Source organism: Crocuta crocuta, unplaced genomic scaffold (genome assembly GCF_008692635.1).
Source record: "Crocuta crocuta isolate KB4526 unplaced genomic scaffold, BGI_CrCroc_1.0 scaffold190, whole genome shotgun sequence".
NCBI lineage: Eukaryota > Metazoa > Chordata > Mammalia > Carnivora > Hyaenidae > Crocuta > Crocuta crocuta.
In genome coordinates this window covers 7,384,864-7,409,020 of record NW_027527955.1, presented here as the reverse complement: position 1 = coordinate 7,409,020, position 24,157 = coordinate 7,384,864, and the positions used below count along the sequence as shown (strand labels likewise).

Below are 24,157 nucleotides of genomic sequence, written 5' to 3'. Positions count from 1 at the left end.
TTGTTCACATGTCTAATCGACTCAACAGACTATGATCTCCATGAAGACGGTGCAAATGTCTTTCAAATCTTAATACTTAGTGCCTGTTGCATAGAAAGCCTTTAATACACAGCTGGGTAAATGGAAAGAAAAAAATGTGTAATGTCTAATTTCCTACTTCTACACAACATATATTTGTCAATATTTTCCTTATGATCAGGAAAGTCAGACAATATGATCCCTCTGTTTCTTCTAACTGTAACATTCTAAGGTATTATTATATAGCTCTTTGTCTTCAACACATTCCTGATAAATATGTGATACTGAATAACAAAATTCTTCTAACAGATCCAAAATAGTCTGTACAGTAGCTCATCTGCACTGCACAATTAACATATCATTGATATTCTATGACTTTTTTTCTTTTTTTGACCAAGAGGAAGACAGAGCCTGAGCAAGGGAGGGGCAGAGANAACCATGAGAGACTCTTGAATGCTGAGAACAAACTGAGGGCTGATGGGTGTGGGGGGGAGGGGAGAGGGGGAGATGGGCATGGAGGAGGGCACTTGTTGAGATGAGCATGGGGTGTTATATGGAAACCAACTTGAAAATAAACTATTTTTTAAATAATTTTTTTAATGTTTTATTTATTTCTGAGAGAGAGAGACAGCACGAGCAGGGAGGGTCAGAGAGAGAGGGAGACACAGAATCCGAAACAGGCTCCAGGCTCTGAGCTAGCTGTCAGCAAAGAGCCCGATGCAAGGCTCGAACCCACAGACTGTGAGATCATGACCTGAGTCGAAGTCGGATGCTCAACCGACTGAGCCACCCAGGCGCCCGTACAATAAACTATTTAAGAAAAAAAAATAAACTCATACATTATTAAAAAAAAAAAAGGAAATCATCCAACAGAAGTATGTGCTAAATTCAAGCCCTTGTGGTAGTGAGCATGCGTGAGTATTTAAACACTTGGGTTAGACGGTATAATAGTTGAGAGCGTAGGTAGTAGGTTGAATGGGGTGTTCGGAGGTTTAGAGTTAATACATGATGTACACTTGGTATGCTCATAAATGCTAAGGGCTGGTGGTGTTCCTCATCATTGTTATTAGTACTACCGCTAGCAATATTACTATACAGCTTCCAAAAAACATGATCCTACAAGGGCTAAAGGAGTGTCACGTGATTGGTGGATATACAAATGTGCAAAGTATACCCTTCAGACCTGGAAACACACTATAGGAAGTGGCAGACAGGCAGGAACGGATGTGCAAGCAGGCTCTTCACTTGCAAAGAAGGTCATAACGTGGAGGTTCGAGGAGTCTCACACTCGAGTAATACATTATTTTAAGACTGGAATCTGATTTCAGTGATCTCAGAAAGAAATCAAGAACTATAAAGACTAATAGTAGGAAGTCTTTAATGATACACAGCCTAACTTTTGTGCGTCTGTCATTCCTGTTTCTCTATTACGTGAGGAGTAAAAGTCTGAAAATGAAGAAAACCTCAACAGGAATGATGAGGTTATGAGGAGGTAGTAGAATATTACCACAAATGCATGTCCTGGTCAGACCTTAGTTAAAGGAAACATATGTGCAATCATTATTATTAGACCCAATGTGAATAAAGTTTATATCAAGAGACAAAATTACCACCCAGGACAAAATTATCACGCAGGAAGAGATTAATAGTGTTCCGGAAGGAAACCTAAGATGAAATGCTTGATTTTATTCATACTCACTTACCATTGCGGCCTTCAGGGCCACGGAATCTAGGTTGGGAAAAAAACCCAAAAAAAAAAAAAAAAAAAAAAGATGTAAAAAAGGTGCCATAGTTTCAGTTCACTTATGAAATACAGTCCATTAATAGACTCCCCAAATTTAGAAATTCAGCTCACTCCCAAAGAACTCAAGTGTCATCTCTTCAGCCTCAACTGGAGCAGAGACTATGACTTGCTCATTTTTGGGTAACTGGTGTGAAGGCACGTGATCCTATTTGTTGGAAGGAGTGACAAGCACAAGCTTATGAACAATGGGAATACCAGGATATTTCAAATTTACTTATAAGCAAGGCAAATAGGCGAGGAAGCATTTAGAAAATGGCAGTAACACACGGAGGCTTGAAGTTCTACCCTGACAATCTGAGATAGTATAAACCAGCAGCAGGACTGATTCTTTCCTGGTAGAAATTTGCTTGCTGCTTTATCAAAATAAAACATTTGGAGCCGGTGATTTTTGAAAGCTTTAAGAGTTCCTGGACTATAAAATGTGTTTCATGTTAATGTCACTTAAATGAGTTCTTTGTGGCATACACCTGGCTGGCGCATTTTGGAATAGTGTGCGACTCTTGATCTCAGGGTCTTGAGTTTGAGTCCCATGTTGGGCATGGAGCCTACTTAATAAAAATAAAATAAAATCTTTAAGAAAATGAGTTCTTAGCTTTTTAAAGAAAGAGGCGTACATGGATTTCTCAAGTTCTCCCACTCCCTTCTCTATTTCCACTGGAGTTCTATAACTTAACAAGGTCTTATGTTGGTCTCAAGAAGTATTTACCTTTCCAAAGTAATAGATAAAATTTGCTAAGTTAAAGGGGATGACTGCGTTTACACAGTAATCTATGCATTCACTTAACTTATGGTGATAGAGGAATCTGAGAAATTTACTAGTACGAATATTCTTTATACATTTTGTAATAGTGATCTTTGTATATTTTCATTACTTTTAACCAAAATTATCCATAGTAAAAAGTATAGTTAATATTTAGGGGCGCTCTACTATAATCTCAGGTCATCATCATCTAAGAACTGTACATCTATCATCTCACTTAATCTTCAGAACAACCCTATGATACTGATATTATCTTCACCCCAATTCCACTGATGAGGAACCACGTATAGAGAGATGAGTCGCTTTCCCATTGAGAAGAGCTATCAAGCAGCAGAGGCAAGACTCAGTCAGAGGCCAGCTCTAGGCCCCATTCTCTCCCTGGGTATTTCTCTAACGAGGAACACCCACGTGCTTACCTGCTCAGGTTTATGCTGCTGTACGGTGTTATAGATGTAACTCAAGCCTGCTCTAGTTAAAACATAAGAAGCTTGCTCATTTATAAGTGTGTCCAAATGCGCTTCAATCTAAAAGAAAATACAGCAGAGAGAAAATACTTTAAAAGCGGAGTAAGGCCAACGAGAGTCCAGATAGACCAGCCGGGAGTCAGCTCGTCTTCATGGACCTGCTCCTTGCAGTGCATGAGGCCAGACCATGAGGCACGGGGGCTGCTTCTGTGATGAAATCTTTTCCTTCCCCCAAAGAGGAAGTCCTCCTACAAACAGGAGAGAGAAGGTCTCATTTTAAAAATGATCATTAGAGAGGATTCCAGGACTAGCCACTAGTCAAAAAATTTGAGTGGCTTCTTAGCTCTTTTAAAAGATGGCAATGAACAAATCACAAAGAAACAAACAAACGAAGAACATTAAAAGGTAACCACAATAAAAAATACTGAGAAAGACTTCCGGGAAATGAAGGCCTGATGTTCCTGACCTCCACATTCCCTCACCCGCCCAACTTGCTGGACTGACTCAACCTATGAAGTGCTGCCGGGAGACGCCTGGAGGCAACAGGCTTCTCCTGGGGAGAACGCAGGTTTGTGACAACTAGCCAAGAGCTGAGGACCCAGAAGAAGGTTGGTCAAGGATTTCCAGTCTAGGAGCTGCGCATGGAGACTTGGCTAGCAGAGGTGAGTGGCGTGTGCTCCCCTGCTCTGTATCATCTCTGGGGAGGCCATCTACTGCTAACGGGGACAGAATCCACAGGAGCGGCCCACCCTGATGGGAGGAAGTATGCCTGGCGGGAAGGAGTCTGCTGCTCCCTTACTTTTACCAGTACAGGCCTGAGAGTCTGGGGATCTGCCTTCCTTCCCTGACCAGGGAGTTCCCTCAGTTTCACCAGCTGGTCCGCCAGTGGCACAGGATGCTAACAACTGTGTTGTCGCCGCCTGATTGCTTCTGTTGTCCAAGTAACTCCAACAGCGGACGAGTCCCTCCCCCTAAAAACTTTACAACTAACTTAGAAAAGGGGAGTGTGTTCTAAGAGAAAGCCCATCTGGATAACTAGAAGGGGTAACTTTTCCAGAGGCAACTCTTATATTAAAAGACGTGGAGTATTTTATTTTTTTCTTTCAAGTAAATGTCTGAGAAAGTACCATTAGAGCTCTTAGTCACTAGACTTACTGGAAATCAAAGAAAAACAAGATGCACGAAAATAAACATTTAAAGAAAGAGTTACTGCTGAGAATCAAATTAGCATCTGAAGAAGAATGGAAGAAAAGTAATAAGGTAACATCAAAGAAAGATTAAAGAGATATGAAACGATACTAAAAGAGAGATTCTGGAGATAAAACCATCAATAAAGGCAGGAACTTCAGAATAAAAAAGTTTCAGATGGAAAAGTGGTAATTAATTAGATAATAGGAAACTTTATTGAGCAAAATAAAGGCTTGAATCTTCAGACTGAAATGGCTCTGCAAAATCCAAATGGAGAAAGAGACATACCAAGAAATACCCTGAGGAACTACCTGAACTCAAATGAAAATCCTTACAAGCTTCCAGATGGACAGAGTAAGTTACAACAAAGAAAAGGGAATCAGACTAGCCTGGACTCCTTATGTGAAACACTGGAAGAAGGTAAGTAAGAGTGGAAGAAAACTAATAGGCTATTAATAGAAAATGTCTGAACATCAAGAATTTTTTACTCAACAAGGTAAAATCTCTTTGGAGGCCTAAATAAGCCACACCTTCCAGTATCGACATCACAGTAAAGTCCTCTGTCACAGCTTTGGGCTGGTCAACTAGCACTGGCCAACAGCCTATCACCCGGCATGAAGTAAGGATCAGCTTCATAAGCACTTTCACACTGGGGCTGGTCTCCTTGGAATGCAAAATACGACTATGGAGTATTTAAGGAATGCAGGTAACTGGTGATAAAACAGACTGATGAACACCTGATATATCTGAACATCTTGAAAAAAGATTTAGACAGATGGCAGGGTTTAGGAGTGGAATTAGAGATAAATGTAGTAAAAACCAATGAATTTTTTTAAAAAAAAGAATTTTTAAATTTTTATTTGAGAGAGAGTGAGAGAGGCAGAGGGAGAGAGAGAGAATCTTAAGTACGACTTCACGCTCAGCATGGAGCCCAACACTGGGCTCGATCCCACGACTCTGGGATCATGACCTGAGCCAAAATCTATAGTCAAATGCTCAACTGACTGAGCCATCCAGGTGCTCCTTAAAAAAAGAATTTTATTAATTCCACAAGAAACAAGAGTTATGTAAGAAAGGAAAATTAATCATACCTCATTATATTTCTTTTAAAAGGAGGAATGAGAAATTAATAAAATATCACATTTAGATTTATCAAAACTCATTCCTTAGGAAACCCCAAAACTTTACAAATACATTTTTACTATAGCCACTGACAAATTACTTACATACTTGTAATTACACAGAACAGTCAGAGTTTTTTTAAAAAAATATTGTATATACCAAAAGTCACTATTTCAAAATCAGAAACCAAGTATCTGGCAAATTTTATAAACGGCTTAGCCACTTTACAAACTCTTAAATGATACCACTTGGTTTATAGGACTAGAGTCATTGGTATAACAATTTGTAATGTTTTGCCTCACACTGGTTTACACATAGATAAAAATATATCTGTCCTCTGTAACACCTTCTGCACTAGCTAGAAAGCTTGGAAAATATAGCATATTATTCACAGTTCAGCAGCTGAAATCTGCATACAAAATTGCTGTTCCAATCAATAAGAAAAGCTTCATTCTATCATCACATACTATGGTTTGAATAAAATATCATACTCATTACATATTCTGACTTCCCCAAACAAAACTGAAATACCGAATATGTGTGCGTGTGCATGTATGCGTGTGTGTACTTCCATCAGACTATATACCAAAGGATTATAGAAATTAGGTCACTGAAATTGGATTAAAGCCAGTAACTGAGATCATATACAGAAAAAAAGGCTCCATCACAGTGAGCAGTCATCTTATGATAAAATTTACCTGAAACTGTAGCATTTCTAGTCGTCTGTCAGTGAACTCAAATAGAGCTAGTGTTGTCTTCATCATATAGAGTGAATTTACCATGAAAGTGGCCATGTCAGCTGTGCCTAAATTGCTGGCAGATACAGTACACATCTGGAGGAGAGGATCCAAGACACATGATAAAACCTATAAATGAAAGATAAAATGAAATTTATATTTTATTCCCCAATCAGTGATGCAGACCTGGGTTAACAGTACTTCAGAAAGAATGTCAAACTAATTGGAAGGGGGGCAATCGATAAGATTAAATGGTATGGTAATGTTTTTTACAATGAGCATCACTGAATAAAATACTTTTTAAATTAAAGGGAGCCGATTTGATATGTGAGAGAAAAATCAATGAGAGGGATTGTTACAATGCATGGGTTATAAAATGCCAGAATTTCAAAAGGATGTATCATAGAGGAGCAATAAATAATCATTAAAAATGATTTACAACATACTTGCACAAAGTCAGCTTGACGGGCATCTAATGGTACAACCGAAGAATCGTGAGATGCCAAAACTTCACGCAACAATGTGAGTGTCTGATTTAATGCAGAACTTGGTCCAAGATCAGGTGGTGGAAGTTCAACCTAAAATAAAGGGTGGTTCATCCACTGCTTATATTTTCCACTAAATTTTAAGGTATAAATAAATCCAATTCACAGTAAAGTAATACATATAAAAGACGTAAAGATTTGGCTGGCATTACAAAATCTAGAATTTACCAACAGCTTGTACTAATAAGCACAAAGTGACACAAAAGATTTTTGTTAAATTATTACAGAATTAATATATTCTTCCCACAATTAGAAGAATTTATACTTCTAAAATTCAAAAGTTATAAGAAAACTCAGAGGTCTTTGATGCAGAATTATACTTTTATACAGATTTGAAATGGCCTACTGTTTTGCTTTTTTAGCCAACACAATCCAGAAACGAACACTCCCCCAACAACAATATAATTGAGAATCATCATCCACCCTCAGAACCATATCTCAAAAATGTTGGCTCAATATGCATAGGTTTGGGGTCTAGGAATCCATCTTTCTATAAGCACCACAGGTGATTTTCAGATCAGTCTCTGGGCTACACACTTGACAGTTATACAGTACATACTATTCTACACAGTATAACACTGCCACTAAAATCTTTAGTACTGAAGTTAAAGATTAGTTTTACATTTTAGATTACCAATTACTAGTTGTGTGGTCCTAGATAAGTTCTTTAACTTCGCAAAGCTTCAGAGGGATTCTTTGAGGATTAAGTAGGATTGTTGCATTTAAACTACTTGGCAGAGTACTAGGTACTCAGTAACTGGAAGGTATGCCAAGTTCATTCTCCCTACTTGCTGGCATCATGATATCCAAGAAGATGTATTTGTGAATTTTTGTTGAGTACTTATTATAGTCAGACTTTATTTAAAAAAAAAAATCTGATACTTAGAAGGCCATGTAAGAGATCAAAGCCTTGTGTCAGACAGAAAAGTATAAGGATTTTTAAATACCTGGATTTATATTAAGAATGTTTTATATAGAAAAGTTAATACATAAGTGACATCCGCAGGAATAGCAAAGTATGGACCTCTGAAAACCTTCCCTCTCCTTCATTAAAGCAACAAAACCAAAAATTACAAGGCATGTGAAGAAACAAAAAAACATGGTCCATGCATGGAAAAAATAGTCAATAGGAACTTCCCCAGAGGAAGCCTAGACATTGGAGTTACTACACAAAACATCTGAACTGGCTATTTTATTTTAAAGAATTTATTTTGAGAGAGAGAGAGAGAGAGAGAGCACAGTAGGTAAGGGACAGAGGAGAGACAGAATCCCAAGAAGGCTGTTTGCCATCAGCACAGAGCCCAGTGTGGGGCTCAAACCCACAAACTGTGAGATCATGACCCGAGGTAAGATCAAAAGTCAGACACCCAACTGACTGAGTCAGCCAGGCACCTCAAAATAGGCTATTTTAAGTATGCTCAAAAAATGAAAGGGAACCATTTTAATGAACTAAAGGAAAGTACGAAGACAATGTCTCATCAAATAGGGAATATTTATAAAGAGATAAAAATGATTTAAAAAATGACCAAATAGAAATTTTATAGCTGAAAATAACTAAAATGAAAAACTCACTATAGGGGCTTGATGGCACACCTGAATAGGTAGACTGAACTTCAGAACAATGATCAGTGAACTTGAAAACAGGTCAATTAAGATTATCCAGTCTGAGGGACAGAAAGAAAAAAAATGAAAGAAAACTTACAGAGCCTCAGAGACTTATGGAACACCATCAATGTTAAGTACAATGGTGATCTTCGAAGGAGAAAGGAATGCACAAAGAATACCTGAAGAGTTAATGACAAAGATTTCACAAATGTGATTAAAACAAAACACTAAGCTGAGCACCTAAGAAACTTACAAACTCCACGTGGAATAAACTTACGTGGTTTCACACTAAAACACATCACATAAACTGTCAAAAAGCAAAGACAGAATCTGGAAGCAGTAAGAGAGAAGTAAATGATTATAACAAATGATTCTCATAAGATTAACAGCTGATTTCTCATCAGAAAACATGGAGGCCAGAAGGCACTGGATGGTATAATCAAGGGCTGAATGAAAGACTGTCAACAAAGAATTCTATATCCAGTAAACCTTATTCTTCAAGAATGAAGGAAAACAATTCTTCACTAGCAAACCTGTTCTACAACAAAAAGGTGGAATCCTGGGGCACCCAGGTGGCATAGTCGGTTGACTGTCCGACTTTGGCTCAGGTCATGATCTTGAGGTTTGTGAGTTCAAGCCCCACAAAGGATTCTGTGCCCACAGCTCAGAGCCTGGAGCCTGCTTCCGATTTTGTGTCTCCCTCACTCTCAGCCCCTCCCCTGATTGTGCTGTCTCTCCATCTCTCTTGAAGATAAATACACATTTAAAAATTAAAAAAAAAAAAAAAGAAAGAGAAATATGAGGAATACTTCAGGCTAAAATACAGGAACACTAGACAGTAACTCAAATTCACATGAAGAAATAAAGAATACCAGTAAAGGTTTTGATATAGGTAAGTATAAAAGAAAATATTAATGTACTTTCCATTTATAATGGAATTTCCCTCCTGATTTAAAAGATAAAGGCATGAAGCAATACTTACAATTCTATGTTAGTGAGCATACAGTGTAGAAAGTATAATAATAACAATAATAGTATAAAGGAAGAGGAGACCTGGTCCACTTAAGAGTAAAGCTTTTGTGTGCTATTGAAAGTAAGTTGGTATTAACCTTAACTACACTGTTATAAATTAAGATGTTAATTATAATTCCCAGGATACCACTAAGAAACTAGCAAACTACACACATACACTCTCACACACATATACATAAATAAACAGTAAGGGAATTAAAGGAGCATATTAGAAAATATTAACACAAAAGAAGGCAGTAATAGAAGGACAGGGGAACGAAAAACAGTTAAGACATACTAGAATAGCAAAACGGCAGACATAAATTCTACTTTATCATCAATTAAATTAAATGTAAATGGATTACACACAGCATCCAAAAAGCAAAGACTCGCAGATGGATTTTTAAAAAAATGATCCATCTATCTATATGCTGTCTTCAAGAAACAAAAGGTTTAGGGGTGCTTGGGTAGCTCAGTCAATTGAGCATCCAACTCTTGATTTTAGCTCAGATCATGTTCTCCCAGCTTGTGAATTCGAGCCCCACACTGGGCTCTGCCCTGACAGTGCGGAGCCTGCGTGGGATTCTCTCTCTCTCCCTCTCTCTCTGCCTCTCCTCTGCTCATGCAGCACATATTCATGCTCTAAATAACCTGCATAAACATTTTTAAAAAATGGTTTAAAGACACATATGAAAGTAATAGGCTGGGGAAATGATAATCTCTGTACACAAAAACTGAGAGCTAAAACAGTTATACTAATGTCAGACAAAATAAACTTTGAAGACAAAAACGTTATTAGAAATAAAGACACGTTTTACAATCTTTATTATCAAAGACCTGACAATTGTAAACGTGTGCATATAACAAAAGATCCCCAAAATACATGAGGTCACGATTGACAAAACTGAAGAGAAAGTTTTTCATGGTAAATATTTATTTCAAGTTTCACACCTCCTTCAGTTTTGTTTCCTTTTCTGTTAAATTCAAATTGAATTAAGAAAAACTCCAGAACATGAAGCCATCTTTATAAAAGTACTTTCTTTTCATTCACCCAATTTAAAAAGATATCCAGAATGCTGTTAAACTGACGGTAATGATGGTTAACTAATGTTATTTTTAAATAAAGGTATTTTTAAAAAGCTCTCATCTTTGTGTTTTTCTGCATGGTGCGAATCTTCATAATGAATTTATGCATATCGATTTTACAAAAACAATAGAGCAATCTATCCCTCAAGATGAATGAAATAATGTCAACCTGTTAATAAAGTTAATTCAGGATGACAAGGTATCGATGACTGTTATTTTGTTTTTTGTGTTTTCAATGTTTTAAGATAAACTAAAATACTTGTTTCATGAAATGAGTGTACTTATAATTTTAGAAATTTAATTAGAATATACAGGTATTACATATACACGCATGCATATACGTAAGTAATAGAAAATGAACAGAAGCTAGTCATAAAAAAAAATCACTCACGGGAATCTTTAGGTAAGTACATGTAAATAAGATCTGCCAGCAGTGTGACACTTTAATACAGAAACAGGCAGACGACGTGTGTGTGTGTGTCTCAGTTTCCCAAAACCTTTCATAAATGGAAAAATAATAACCAAGAATTTAACAAATCCTGCAGGGAAGCTTCAGTATTGCTACATACACTGTATGATTAAGAACCTAATGTTTAATGTGCAGTATTCTCTTCTAAGTTAATGAACTATTATTTAGAAACAAAAAAAAACCTTAAAAGAATATCTTTCAAAATTTTCATTTTTCAATTGCTAACTAAACAGAAAGGCCAATGACAGAAATCTCATGCACCAATAGGAGATAGCTGAAGAGAATCCTCTTTTGATTCCCTTGAATTAAGGTCTGTAAAAGCTGCACAAATTCAAAGCAAGAGTCATGCCTTAATTAGAGCCAGTGATAAATGATACAAGTACTACTTGAACTCACTTCATTTAACAAACCGACATTCTGGGAAGTACTTTTACATGTACCAGATCAGCAATGGGTCAGAATCGTGCTTCAAAAGCAAAGTGAAAACTATGGCTGTTGTGAGATAAATATGATAGATAATTTTATAATATTGTGGTAAAAATAATGGAAAGAAACTCCAAAGAAGAAAAGTATCTACTTAATATCCTTCTATCAACTTCAATTTAACTTCATCCAAGTGAGATGGATTTCTAATGGTTAAACATTACACGGGACAGTGAGGTACTGGTGCAAAGACAGGCAAATAAACCAACGGGGGTAGAATAAACATTCACAGAATAAATCCATGCATATACGGCCTTGCGATTTTGGTGCTTGATATACTAGATATTCATATGGAACAAAAATTAACCTTGACCACAACCTCATCGCATAGTCAAAAATTAATCTGAACTGGATCAAAGACCTAAATATGGACACTAAAGAAACCAAGTGTCTTAGAAACTTCATTACCTACAGGCAGGAAAAGATTAAATGAATAAAAGTTAGGATACAGAACAAAACTAAAGTGAAGAACTTCTGTTCATCAAAATACACCACTGAGAGAGTGAAACGACACGTTAAATTGGGAGAAAATATTTGTAGTGTTTACTTTTATCCAGAACACAATCTGAAAAAATCTTACAAACCAATAAGCAAAATACAGAGAACCCAATAGAAAACTGGGTAACAGACTTCAAAAGACACTTCACAGAGTATTTCCAGCAAACAAAAAACATATGAAAAACTGATCAACATGTTTAGTCTTCAGAAAAGTGCAAATCACAAATGAAATACCGCCACACAATTTTCACAATGGCTAAAATTGAGAAGATTAGCACTATCCAGTACTGGAGAGGATGCCGAGCAAACAAAATTCTCACACATTTCTGGTGGAGTAAATTGGTTCAAACCCTTTAAAAAAATGCCTGTCCGTATCTACCAATGCTATCAATCCTATCACCCAGATATTCCATTCCCGTGTATATACACGAGAGAAATGAAAACTTACGTCCATCAAAGACATATACAAGAATATTCATAGGATCCTATTTACAATACCTAAGAACTGGAAACAATCCAAGTGTCCATCAATACACTGTGGTGTATTTCTATAATTGAATTATTACACAATAATTGAAAAATAATTACTGTAGACAACATGGGTGAATCTTACAGATATGTTAAATTGAAAGGATTCAGATCCAGAAAAGTTCCCCTGTATGTATCTATTTATGTGAATTTAAATAGCACACAAAAATAGGAAATTGAAGTGAGATAGTGGTTTGCCTTGGCGCTACTGAGAAAAGGCATAAGGAAGCCTTCTGAGTTGCTGGAAATGTTTTCTATTTTGATCTGAATGGGGATTAATAAGCATACAGAAATACAAACATTCAACTAACTGTATACTTAAGATTTGTGTACTATCAGCTACATCTCCACTTAAAAAGAAAGTTCATTTGATCTTTTTATTATGTAAACATTGAGAATCAGCAATTATAAAAGTATCCAAAATTCATAAACATGACCATTCATAATTAATGTACAAAAGAGCTTTATGAAACACACACTCGTAAGTTTTATGTACATTTTCCAATTGATAAAGTAGAACTAAAAAAATGTCACATTTAAAAACATTTAGTCTACTGAAAAGTTCATATACCATATATTAGAACCTCTCTTTTTAAATTTTTTTTATTGTTTATTTTTTTACAATTTATATCCACGTTACTCTGCATATAGTACAATAGTGATTTCAGGAGTAGAATCCAGGGATTCACCCCCTACATATAACACCCAGTGCTCATCCCAACAAGTGTCCTCCTTAATGTCCTTTGCCTATTTAGCTCATACCCCCACCCACAACCCTCTCCAGAAACCCTCAGTGTGTTCTCTATATTTAAAAGTCTCTTATGGTTTGTCCCCTTCCCTGTTTTTATTATTATTTTTGCTTCCTTTCCCTTATGTAGAGTCTCTTTATAAAAAATGTATACAACTAGAAACTAAACAGTTCTACTTCCTGTGACTGTTTACTATGACACTTTTCATCCCTTTTATAGGTAAGTCTCTTTTTTTTTAAGTTTATTTATTTGAAGAGAGAGAGTGCAAGCAGGGGAGGGGCAGAGGGGAAGAGAGAGAGAGAGAGAGAGAGAGAGAGAGAATGCCAAGCAGGCCCCATGCTGTTAGGTTAGAGCCAGACACTGGGCTCGATCTCACAAACCACGAGATCATGACCTGAGCCGAAAACCCAGAGTCGGATGTTTAACCGGCTGAGCCCCCCAGGCGCCCCTCTGATTTTTTTTAGAAGAAAATGAAAAGGCTGCACCATAATTACAAAAAATGTTTTCAAGACTTTATTCCACTGTCAACTTTAGTTTTATTCTTTCAAATACCTTCCATTTAAAGTCCTCTAATTTTTCTGTTCGGTAGCTTCTTAGAAGGCCACTCACCCATCTACTTTCAAAAATAAAAACAAAACCAACAAGCCAAAAAAAAAAAAAACCCTCCTATTTTTAAACTTACTTCTTCATTTTATATATAGACTCCTTGTGCTCTCTCTACATGCATATATGTTGTAGCAACTGACAATACACAGAACTAAAGTGTTTTTTAAAACCTCTTTATTGATAGGTATGATTGACGTGACAAACAGCTGGACTTACTTAACGTATAGAATTTGGTAAGTTTGGAGATACGTATACACCCATGAAACCATCTCCTAATTCGATGCCTCCAAAAATTCCCTCTTGTCTTACGTATTTACTTATGGAATTAAAGTTTTTAAGTCGATAAAAATACCCAAGATAAATCTTAAAATACAAAGTAACATTTGTTTGAGATAACCTCAAATAATTACAACTTTTTATTTAACATAATTTTATTTAAAATCTAAAAAGCATTTTAGTCGAGAACATGGTTTCTGTTTTTCCTGGCAGAACAACCTGTAAGGAATAATGTAAAACTCAAACAATTAAACTATTCATGTAGGAGAGCACTTCTCAAACTGTAACCTGCGTATGAATAACCAGAGAATCTTCAAATGCATACTCGGACTCGGCAGGTCTGGGCAAGTCTAAGATTTCTCAATGTCTCAGAAGCTCGTAAGTGACATCGAAGCTTCTGGTCCATACGCTACACTTCGAACAGTAAAAGAAGATTCCAAACACGAACTAAATACTAGAATTTAAGTCATAATTTCTTTAAAGGACCATTTAGTTTAGTTTTTTTCCCCCAGAGGTCTGGGTAAATTAACCCTACTATTAATTTTATTTTGGTTTCATTTACACACATTATCAACACACATTAAATTAGAATTATAGTATCACTATAATGAAAAGAATTTTAGCGAATGCCTGTCTGGCTTAAAGTGCTATGGCACTGGGGCGCCTGGGTGGCTTAGTCGGTTAAGCATCCGACTTTCGCTTAGGTCATGATCTCGCGGTTCGTGGGTTCGAGCCCCGTGTCGGGCTCTGTGCTGACTGCCAGCTCAGAGCCTGGAGCCTGTTTCAGTCTGTGACTCCCTCTCTCTCTGCCCCTCCCCTGCTCACGCTGTCTCTCTCTCTCTCTCCTAGAAATAAATAAAACATTAAAAAAAAAAAAAGTGCTATGGCATTGTGTACCTTGCAGCGTAGATACATATAAACGGTTCCTGACTCATGATGGTTCAACTTAGACTTTTTTGACTTCAGAACAGTGTGAAAGCAATACCCATTCAGCAGAAACTATATTTCTAATTTTGATTCTGATTTTCTTCCCCAGGCTATTAACATGCAGTGCCCTTCTCCCTGTGACGCGGGGCAGGAACAGCAAGCCACAGCTCCCGGTCAGCCAGGCGGTCATGAGAGTACATGACTAATAACCACTCTGTGTTCATACAACCAGTGTGTGCCTCACTGCCAGTACAAGGCTCAGTAAGTTGCATGACATATGCAATACTTTATGAAGCAGGTTTTGAGTTAGGTGATTTTGCCCAACTGCAGGCTAATGTAAGTTTTCTGAGCACGTTTAAGATAGGCTAGCCAGGCTATGATGTTCTGTAGGTTAGGTGTATTAAATGCATTCTCAACTTAATGATATTTTTAGGACAGAACCCCATCGTAAGTGAGGAAGATTGTATTCCCTTTAGACATTGCTAGGTTTGCAGTTATGAAAGTTTCAAGAGAGGCTGATAAGGAAGGGAACACATATACTTGAATACTCAAGTGCTTCAAACTGCTTTGTTAGGAAAAGATACACCTGTCAATAAAATGCTGTCCTTGTATATATTTTTTATAGCAGATAAAGAACTAGTTTCCAAATATGTTCTTATAAAAACACAGAGGGAATGATATAAAAAGAGCCCATTTCTGGCTATGCCTTTATTTTAAAGGCTACTCTTCCTAATAATTTTACCATATACTTAAAATTTTATTAACAAAAATTTCCACTTGGGTGTTTTGTTAATGAAGACCATTCCAAGTGTTGTTTTCCTTATAAGGCTAGAATGTATTTTAAAACAAGTGAATGATTTACAAGATGCGGAATAAGAAAAAATATAGTTAATATAAAATATGAAACATTAAAATTTAATGAAAGGAGAATAATTCTTTAAGGAACCCTGCAATGGCTGTAGATGTAAGCAATATTCAAGCAGTAAACAGTATCATATTCCCACAGCTATTTATTGCTGAAATATCCCTAAATACAGCCCAATCCCTATCTGAGAAAAACATTTCAGGGCAGGATTATTGATAATGATGACAGTAACCAATAATAGTCAAAACCTATCCACTGCCATAAACTCACATAACTTGCACTTAAAATCTTCAAATTACAATTACTTCCCCTCGCCCCCATTTATACCTGATTTTGTTCTAGGTTTTAATTGAAAGATGGCATTTCAATTTTATTCATTTTATTTTTTTACTTTCTTGCAACTTTTAATAAAATAAATAAGAACTTAGTAGTCTGAGTAAAAATAGAATAAATGGATAACCATTTGGGAAAAATAAGAAAAATCCTTCCTTCTCAGCATGGACAAAAATAAACTTCAGATAGATTAAAAATTTGATGTAAAAATGAAAGCACAAAAACACCTAAGAACATGCATCAAAATAACTTTACTAAATAATCTAATATTGCCCCACTGACAGATTCTATCATATATTAAATTCTAACTGTACTTTCTGGTTGTGGGGGAGTTTTGAAGCATCACATACTTCCAAAGGGAAAAACAAAAACAAAAAACAAAAAAAAAACCCTTCAGATTTTACTATGTAAAAATGAAAAGTAATGTGTCAGAAAATACTATAGGCAAATGGAAAAGGCAAACAATGACCTGGAGAAAATATCTATAATAAAAGTGACAGTTAATATTCCTAATGCATAAAGAATATCAGAAAATAGTAAGACAAAACCTAGGAAAATGGCTAAGGATATGAACAAGCAACTCACAAACAGCCAATAAACGTATTTTCAATGTTTATTCTCACTAGAATCACTGGAATACAAATTTAAAAAATGATGCCACTTTTTGCTCATATATTAGCAAAAGTATTTTAAGATGCCTATTATCCAATGTTAACAAGAACTGGCAGTCTAAGTAGGAGAAAGCATAGTAGATTTGAGAAAACAGGTGAAAGGTAAATAGGAATGGCTGCTTAAGCACATGTAGTACTGCCATTATGGTGGGCTTCATCGAGGCTGGAAATGGTGAATTTTAGTGAATCCAGTCTGCGTGTCTAATGATTTTCTTTAGCAGTGCTGGGCATTCAGTGTACAAAAGAGAAATTAGTAAGTTTTTGCAAAGTAGGCATGGTAAAATGAAAAGAGTACAAGAGATAATAAGCTACTATAAAATGAAGGGAACTAGTCATTCACGTAACTAGTATTTAATAAGTCCCATGAGATCTGGCATATAGGAAAATTATTCTTTCCTTTCTTCCGTATTTACTTCTGTAACCATTTTAACCATTTGTGTGTGTGTGTGTGTGTGTGTGTTAGTCCTAAGTGCTCACTACAACTGATGTGACAAATATACAAAGGATCATAAGAGGCTACTATGTACAACTATACACCAATAAACTGGACAACCTAGAAGGACTGCAAACTGCCAAAACTGAATTAGAGAAAAACAGAAAATCTGAATAGACCAATTACTAGTAAGGAGGTGAAATCAGTTAAAAAATCTTAAAAAAAATTTTTTTTTAATGCTTATTTATTTTGAGAGAGAGACAGAGCATGCGCAGGGGAGGAGGAGAGAGAGGGAGACACAGAATTCAAAGCAGGCTCCAGGCTCTGAGCTGTCAGCACAGAGCCCGATGTGGGGCTCAAACTCACGAGCTGTGAGGTCATGACCTGAGCCAAAGTCGGACGATCAACCGACTGAGCCACCCAGGTGCCCCAAAATCAGTTTAAAAATCTTAAAGAAAAGCCCAAGGTTAGATGGCTTCACTGCTATATTCTACCAGAAATTTAAAGAACTAGCACCAGTCCTTCTCAAACTCTTCCAAAAACTCAGTTGAAATGTCTCCTTTTTCATTTATAGTTTTGATCTGGGTCTTCTATTTTCCTTGGTTAGTCTAGGTAATAGTCTGCCAATTTTATTTATCTTTACAAAGAACCAACTCTTAGTTAATCCTTTCTATTGTTTTCCTGTTCTGTATTTCATTTATTTCTGCTCTAATCTTTATTATCTCTTTCCTTCTGTTAACTTTGGGCTCAGTTCGCTCTTTCTGTAGTTCCCTAAGGTGTAGAGTAAGGTTATTTGGGGTTTTTTGCTTGCTTCTTAACATAAGTGTTTATTGCTATGAACTTCCCTCTTAGAACTGTTTTTGCTGTATCCCATTACTTCTGGTATATAGTATTACCATTTTTACTGGTCTCAAGAAACTTTCTTATTTCCCTTTTAATTCTTCTTTGATCCTTTGGTTGATCAGGAGTGTGTTGTTCAATTTCCATGTTGAATATTCCAGTTTTCCTCTTGTTGCTGATTTCAGCTTCATACCATTGTAGTCAGGAAAGAGAGCTGATATGCTTTAAGTCTCTTTGAATTTGCTAAGATTTCTTTTGTAGTCTAGCTTATTTCTATCCTAGAAAATGTTCTATGCATGCTATGAATTCTTAGAGTGAATTATTCACTTTAGTTAATGTACTTTTCAAATCCAGAATTTATTTTCAGTGTCTTTTTAGGTTTTCCAACTCTTTATTAATATTTTGATTTTGTCCACACATTATTCTCGACTATCTCCATATCTTCCATTAATTCTTTGAACATCTTTAACACAATTGTTTTTAAAGTCTTCGTCTAATAGATCTACCGTGTAGTTCAGAAACCGTTTTTATTGTTCATTTTTTCCTGTGAATAGGCCATACTTCCCCCTCTCTTTGTATACTTTGTGATTATTTATTGAAAACTGAACATTTCAGTGTAATTGTTTGCTAAGTCTGGAAAGCAGATTCTCCCTTTTCTCCTGGGTTTGCCATTTCCTGTTATCGTTTTTTAACTGAAGTAGGCTGTCACTGTACCAAGGATCAGCTTGAGCTACAACCTTAAGGTCTTCTCAGTTCTCTTCTGAGCCTACTCCTTTCCCTGGACATGTGTGGTTACTTTCTATTTATCCTCATGTATGGAGTTGCTTTTGAATTCTTAGTTTTTAATGTCTGGCTCCCACAAGGGGAAAAAAAGAAAACTTAAGGGGGTGGGGAAAAATTCACTGGCCATTGAAATCCCCAGGAAGTCACTGTGCCTGAGGAGGTTTTGTAGCAATGGGAGGAGTGCAAGCTCAATGGCCCTCCTCTTTGCACCTCTGTGACCAGAGCACAGATCCCCTGAGATGTGGAGGACAGTGATCTTTGTGTCCACCCTGGCCCAACAAGCTGTGTGCGGCGTGGGCCAGGAACCAGTGCACAGCTGCGTGTCACATGGCCAGGGGTGGAAGACAGACAGTTGCTACTGTGCCGAGTTGAAACTGACCAAAAGTTATCACAACCAATCACAACTTATTGTCCAAGCTTTCACCTAGAAACTGCAAGCTTTCAATTTCAGAATTCAAAAATAACGACATTAGACAGATTCTGTCGGTGCAATTTTTGTCTGGGGGGAGAGACAGATTATTGGTGCTTCCAACTTCACCACCTTCCCTGAAAATTATTATTTTTTTTATTTTTTATTTTTTATTTATTTCTAGGAGAGAGAGAGAGAGACAGACAGCGTGAGCAGGGGAGGGTCAGAGAGAGAGGGAGTCACAGACTCCGAAAGAGGCTCCAGGCTCTGAGCTGGCAGTCAGCACAGAGCCCGACGCGGGGCTCGAACCCACGAACCGCGAGATCATGACCTAAGCGAAAGTCGGACGCTTAACCGACTAAGCCACACAGGCGCCCCAGTGAAAATTATTTTTGTATATTGATCTTGTCACCAAATAAGTTTCCAAATATATTTACTAGTTCTAAAACTTTTCAATGAATTTTCTTGGGTTTCTAAAGTAGACAATCATAGCATCTATAAATAACCTAATGTCTCCTCCTTTAAAGTAACATATATCTCTGATTTTTAAATCTGGTCTTTCTATTATTTACAAATGTGGGGCGCCTGGGTGGCTTAGTCGGTTGAGTGTCCAACTTTTGCTTAGGTCATGATCTCGCAGTTCGTGGGTTCGAGCCCCGCGTCAGGCTCTGTGCTGACTGCCAGCTCAGAGCCTGGAGCCTGTTTCAGTCTGTGACTCCCTCTCTCTCTGACCCTCCCCTGCTCATGCTGTCTCTCTCTCTCTCTCTCTCTCCTAGAAATAAATAAAACATTAAAAAAATGTGATTGGCAAGCATTCTTGTCTTGTTCTTTCTTAGAAAATACTTGTATTGCTTTTGTGTTAATTATAATGTGGGCTGTTAGCTTTATTTATCTTCATATGGTTAAAGAAGAATTTTCACTTTCTCACTTACTGAGATTCTTCCTCCAACAATTTGATCAACTATCATGATAATATAAAGTTTTCTTACTTAACACTGAGATACTTAATGTATTTTCCAACACTGAAACATTCTTGTATTTCTGCAAATAACCCATACTTATTTTGAACCTAATGCTGGATTTGGCATGATGGTATTTTTAACTTTTCTTTTTATTTAAAGGGACTGATTTGTGATTTTCACTTTTGTACTCTTTGAAAGGCTTTTCTGTTAGTGTTACAACACCTAACATGAACTGGGAAGTCTTCTATATTTTCCTGTGTCTGGATAATTATCTGTTCATAGGTGTGAATGAGGCTATCTGTATAATCTGAACCAAGCCTACCAGCATGGTCTTTAATAATTTTTCTTCCCTCGCCAGGTGTATTCAAGTTTTCCACTTCATTTTTTACCCTTTTTGTCAACTTACATTGTCTTAAAATTATTCTTTTTATTCAGATTTCCAGATTATTTTAGCATAAGACTGTTATATTTTAATATGGTATTTTATAAAAAATTTTAGTTCTTATCTCTGGTTAATAGCTCAAATTTCTGATATAATAATTTTTAATTCTCTTTTTCTCTTTGGTTAAAGAATTGCCAGAAGGTCGTCAAATTTTGTTGATCTCAAAAAATCAATTTTTCCTGTTCCTAATTTATCACGGAAATTTAATTCCATCTTTCCTTTTACCATTTTGTTTTGTTGTTCCCTTTTAAGTTTCAAAAATATGAATGCCTACTATATTATATTTTCGGTCTTTAGCCCAGGTTTTCCAATTGGTCAAACTTGGGGTAATATGCACATCCATGCACTTTTCCACAAACTGCAATCTGGCTTCTGTCCTCACCACCCAGCTAGAATTGGTCTCAGTAAGTCAGGGATCACTGTATGTTGTCCAAGATAACAAATCTGCTGTCCTTTTTTACTAGAACTCTTTATACAGTATCTGTCATTAACCATGTCCTCCTTCTTGAAATTTTCTCTTGCCTTTTCTGATAAAACCCTTTCCTCACTTTTCTCCGGCCTCTCCTATCATCCTCTCTCAGCATCTTACCGTGGTAGGCTTCTTTTCTTCTCTTAAAGGTCAGGGTTTCCCAAGACTGTGTGTCTGTGCACTCTGCTCTTATTTAACATGATTCCTAGTGACCTCATCCAAATCCATGGATTCAACTATCTTTTATATGTAAAACTCTCTAAATCTGTACAGCTCCCAACTAGATTAGACAAATTACAATGGGATATCTCAAGGTATCCTGTCTAATTAACATGAGCAATATCATCTTGTAAGCCTGTAAATTTTACCCTCTTTCTATGTTAGAGATACTTGTGATTGATATCAATATTCCCAGGTTGGTAACATAGGAATTATTTTAGGTATCTCCCTCTCATGTACCCATATTCAATCAGTCACCAAATTTTGAAGGTTTACCTTTACCCCTTAAGAATGTGTTCCTTCATGGCTCTTCCTAGAGTCTCTACCTTAGATCATGATTTTCGTAAACAACCACCTTGATTCTCCCATAATCTTCCTGTCTGCACCCTGGTCTCTCTGTCTGCATGCTACACCACTTTCCAAATGATTTTTATTTTAATTTTTTTTTTTTTTTTTTTTTTTAAGAGAAAGAGAACCAGTGGGGAAGAGACAAAGGGAGAGGTGGACAGAGGATTTGAAGTGGGCTCTGTGCTGAGAGCACAAAGTCCAACGCAGGGTTTGAACTCACAAACCATGAGATCATGACCTGAGCTGAATGAAGTTGGACGCTTAACTGAGTCCCCCAGGCGATTTTTTTTAAAGAAATGAAGTATTTGTTTACTAGTGACTCACAGCTTGTGTTCTTGCATATTCTTTTTGTTTACTTAGAATGACCTCCATCTACCCCCTTTTCTACCTATTTAAATTCCATATCCTTCGAAGTTTAAGTCTTCCATTTCGGTCTCTGGAGGGCCCCTTCTCCTTTTGTGCTAGCATTGTACCTTGAGCATATGTCTTTCTTAAAACATGTGGTTCTAGAGAAACCACTAATAATTTCACTATTTTCCCATAAAGGAGAGGCAACCTGAGGCCAACCAATCTTGTTTGTCACTGTACTCTCTTCAGCTAGCACATGCTTGTTCATGTTCAAAGTACACATGAATTATTTTTTAAAATTTTTGTTTAAGAACTCATGCAAACATATACACAATCAGAACTGCAAATCAGAGAAAGGCAGATGTCATATGCTTTCACTCATATGTTGGAATCTGAGAAGCTTAAGAGATAACCACAGGAGAAGGGAAGGAAAAATAAGATATAAACAAAGAGAGAGGAAAACCATAAGAGACTCTGAAATACAGAGCACAAATAAGGTTGATGGGGGGGGATGGGTGATGGGCACTGAGGAGGGAACTTGCTGGGATGAGCACTGGGTGTTATATATAAGTGATGAATCATGGGAATCTATTCCTAAAGCCAAGAACACTGTATGTTAACTGACTTGACAATAAAAAAATTTTTTTAATAAAATAAAATAAACAAGATCTTAAAAAAAAAGAACCGATGGTAGTAAACTTGTATAAAAAATACATGCAACAGAAAAAATATAAATGGGTCCAGGTCCATAAATTCATGTTGCTTTTCCAAAAGAATTTGAGTCATACAGAGAGTCAGACTCCTAAGCTTCTCTGAGCTTAGGAATGTAAAAACTGACCAGGTAACTCTGAATTGGAATGCTACTAACTATTCTATACTATATTACAAATCTATGTCTAACATAGCCAGACGATCAGAGTGGTATGATTTTTAAAAAAAGCTAGTACGGTGATTGTGATGCATCCTTAAAAGATCTGAGTCCTTAATAATGAAATAAAAATAAAGAAGGGTTTGCTTATTATAAATCCATTCCTTCCTTAAGGTCTTACCACAACACACTGCTCAACTGAAAATATTAGCTCTTGGGACTCTCAGATTTTTGTTGTGGTGGTTTATTTGTTTTGGGGGGGAGTTTTTTATTATTTTGTTTATTTTCATGATTAATTGCAGTATACAGCTAAAAGAAGCATAACTTTCTTAAGGACAAAGCTGGAGCATCAGAGAGTAAAACTATAAGCACGCTGTTTAGAAAAAAACATTTAGTAAGAGTTCCAGTTTTCCAATCTGTATGTCATCTTAGCCCTAACCTAAATATAGTAAGTTTGCTTTAATTACAAATTTTTGGTTATAGAAAACTGGTAGTGAAACTAAGGCTTGAGATTCTCCCTCCAATTATGACTCAATGTTATACTGTTCCAGGAACCCAGCCTATAACCCCATATCCAGTAAAGCCATCTCAAAATAAATTTGGTTGTTCACAAGAAGAACTCAAAAGAACACAGTATGGAATGGGGAAAAATACCAATGAAAAAACAGTAAAACAACATTTTTAAATGTGGAAAACTCAAACTCACATAGTTTAAGAATTGCATTTTTCAAACATACCTTGTCCATTAATTTACTTGCATGAAGACTCAAGCTATTGAAGAATATTTTTTTGCTTAGCAAGTGCATTTCTTCAATGGTAGTCAATAATGTAGTTGCACTATTTCCAACAATGCCACTAAAAGCAAAGAACATTTCAGGTTGCAAAATGAGGCTAAAACAATGAGTTCTTTAACTGAGTATAATTCGCTTAAAAGATCTAGATTTAAAATAAAAGTGTGTATGGAGAATATAAGCTGTGAACTAAAAACAACTTTAGTTTCATATAAAAATGACAGTTTTATTGTTTTTTACATGAACAAATGTTTTCAGTGTTTCACAATCTTTTTTAGAAAAACAGACACTTATAAGATGCAAATCCATCTACTTTTCTCCATTATGGTAAATGCATGTTTTGATTATCCAAGATTTAATTTTAATTTTAAGGAAGCCATTCCATTAATAACTCTATTCATAAAATATTTAAATTTTATTAACTGATTTATTCTTTCAATTAAAAATTTTAAACCAGGGGTGTAAGCCTGGGTGGCTCAGTCAGTTAAGTGTCCGACTTC

The 24,157-nt window shown here is 36.3% G+C and overlaps 1 protein-coding gene across 1 annotated transcript in view; it reads right to left on the bottom strand.

Moving 5' to 3' along the window:
- Positions 1-24,157, bottom strand: part of COG6 (component of oligomeric golgi complex 6) — a 76,190-nt gene that overhangs the window by 12,552 nt on the left and 39,481 nt on the right. The window contains exons 13-18 of the mRNA XM_077752577.1: positions 23,604-23,721; positions 6,540-6,671; positions 6,055-6,222; positions 2,994-3,106; positions 1,722-1,770; positions 169-188 (exon numbers count right to left, since the gene is read on the bottom strand). Coding sequence (XP_077608703.1) covers positions 169-188; positions 1,722-1,770; positions 2,994-3,106; positions 6,055-6,222; positions 6,540-6,671; positions 23,604-23,721 — 600 coding nt within the window. The remainder of the gene's footprint in view (positions 1-168; positions 189-1,721; positions 1,771-2,993; positions 3,107-6,054; positions 6,223-6,539; positions 6,672-23,603; positions 23,722-24,157) is intronic.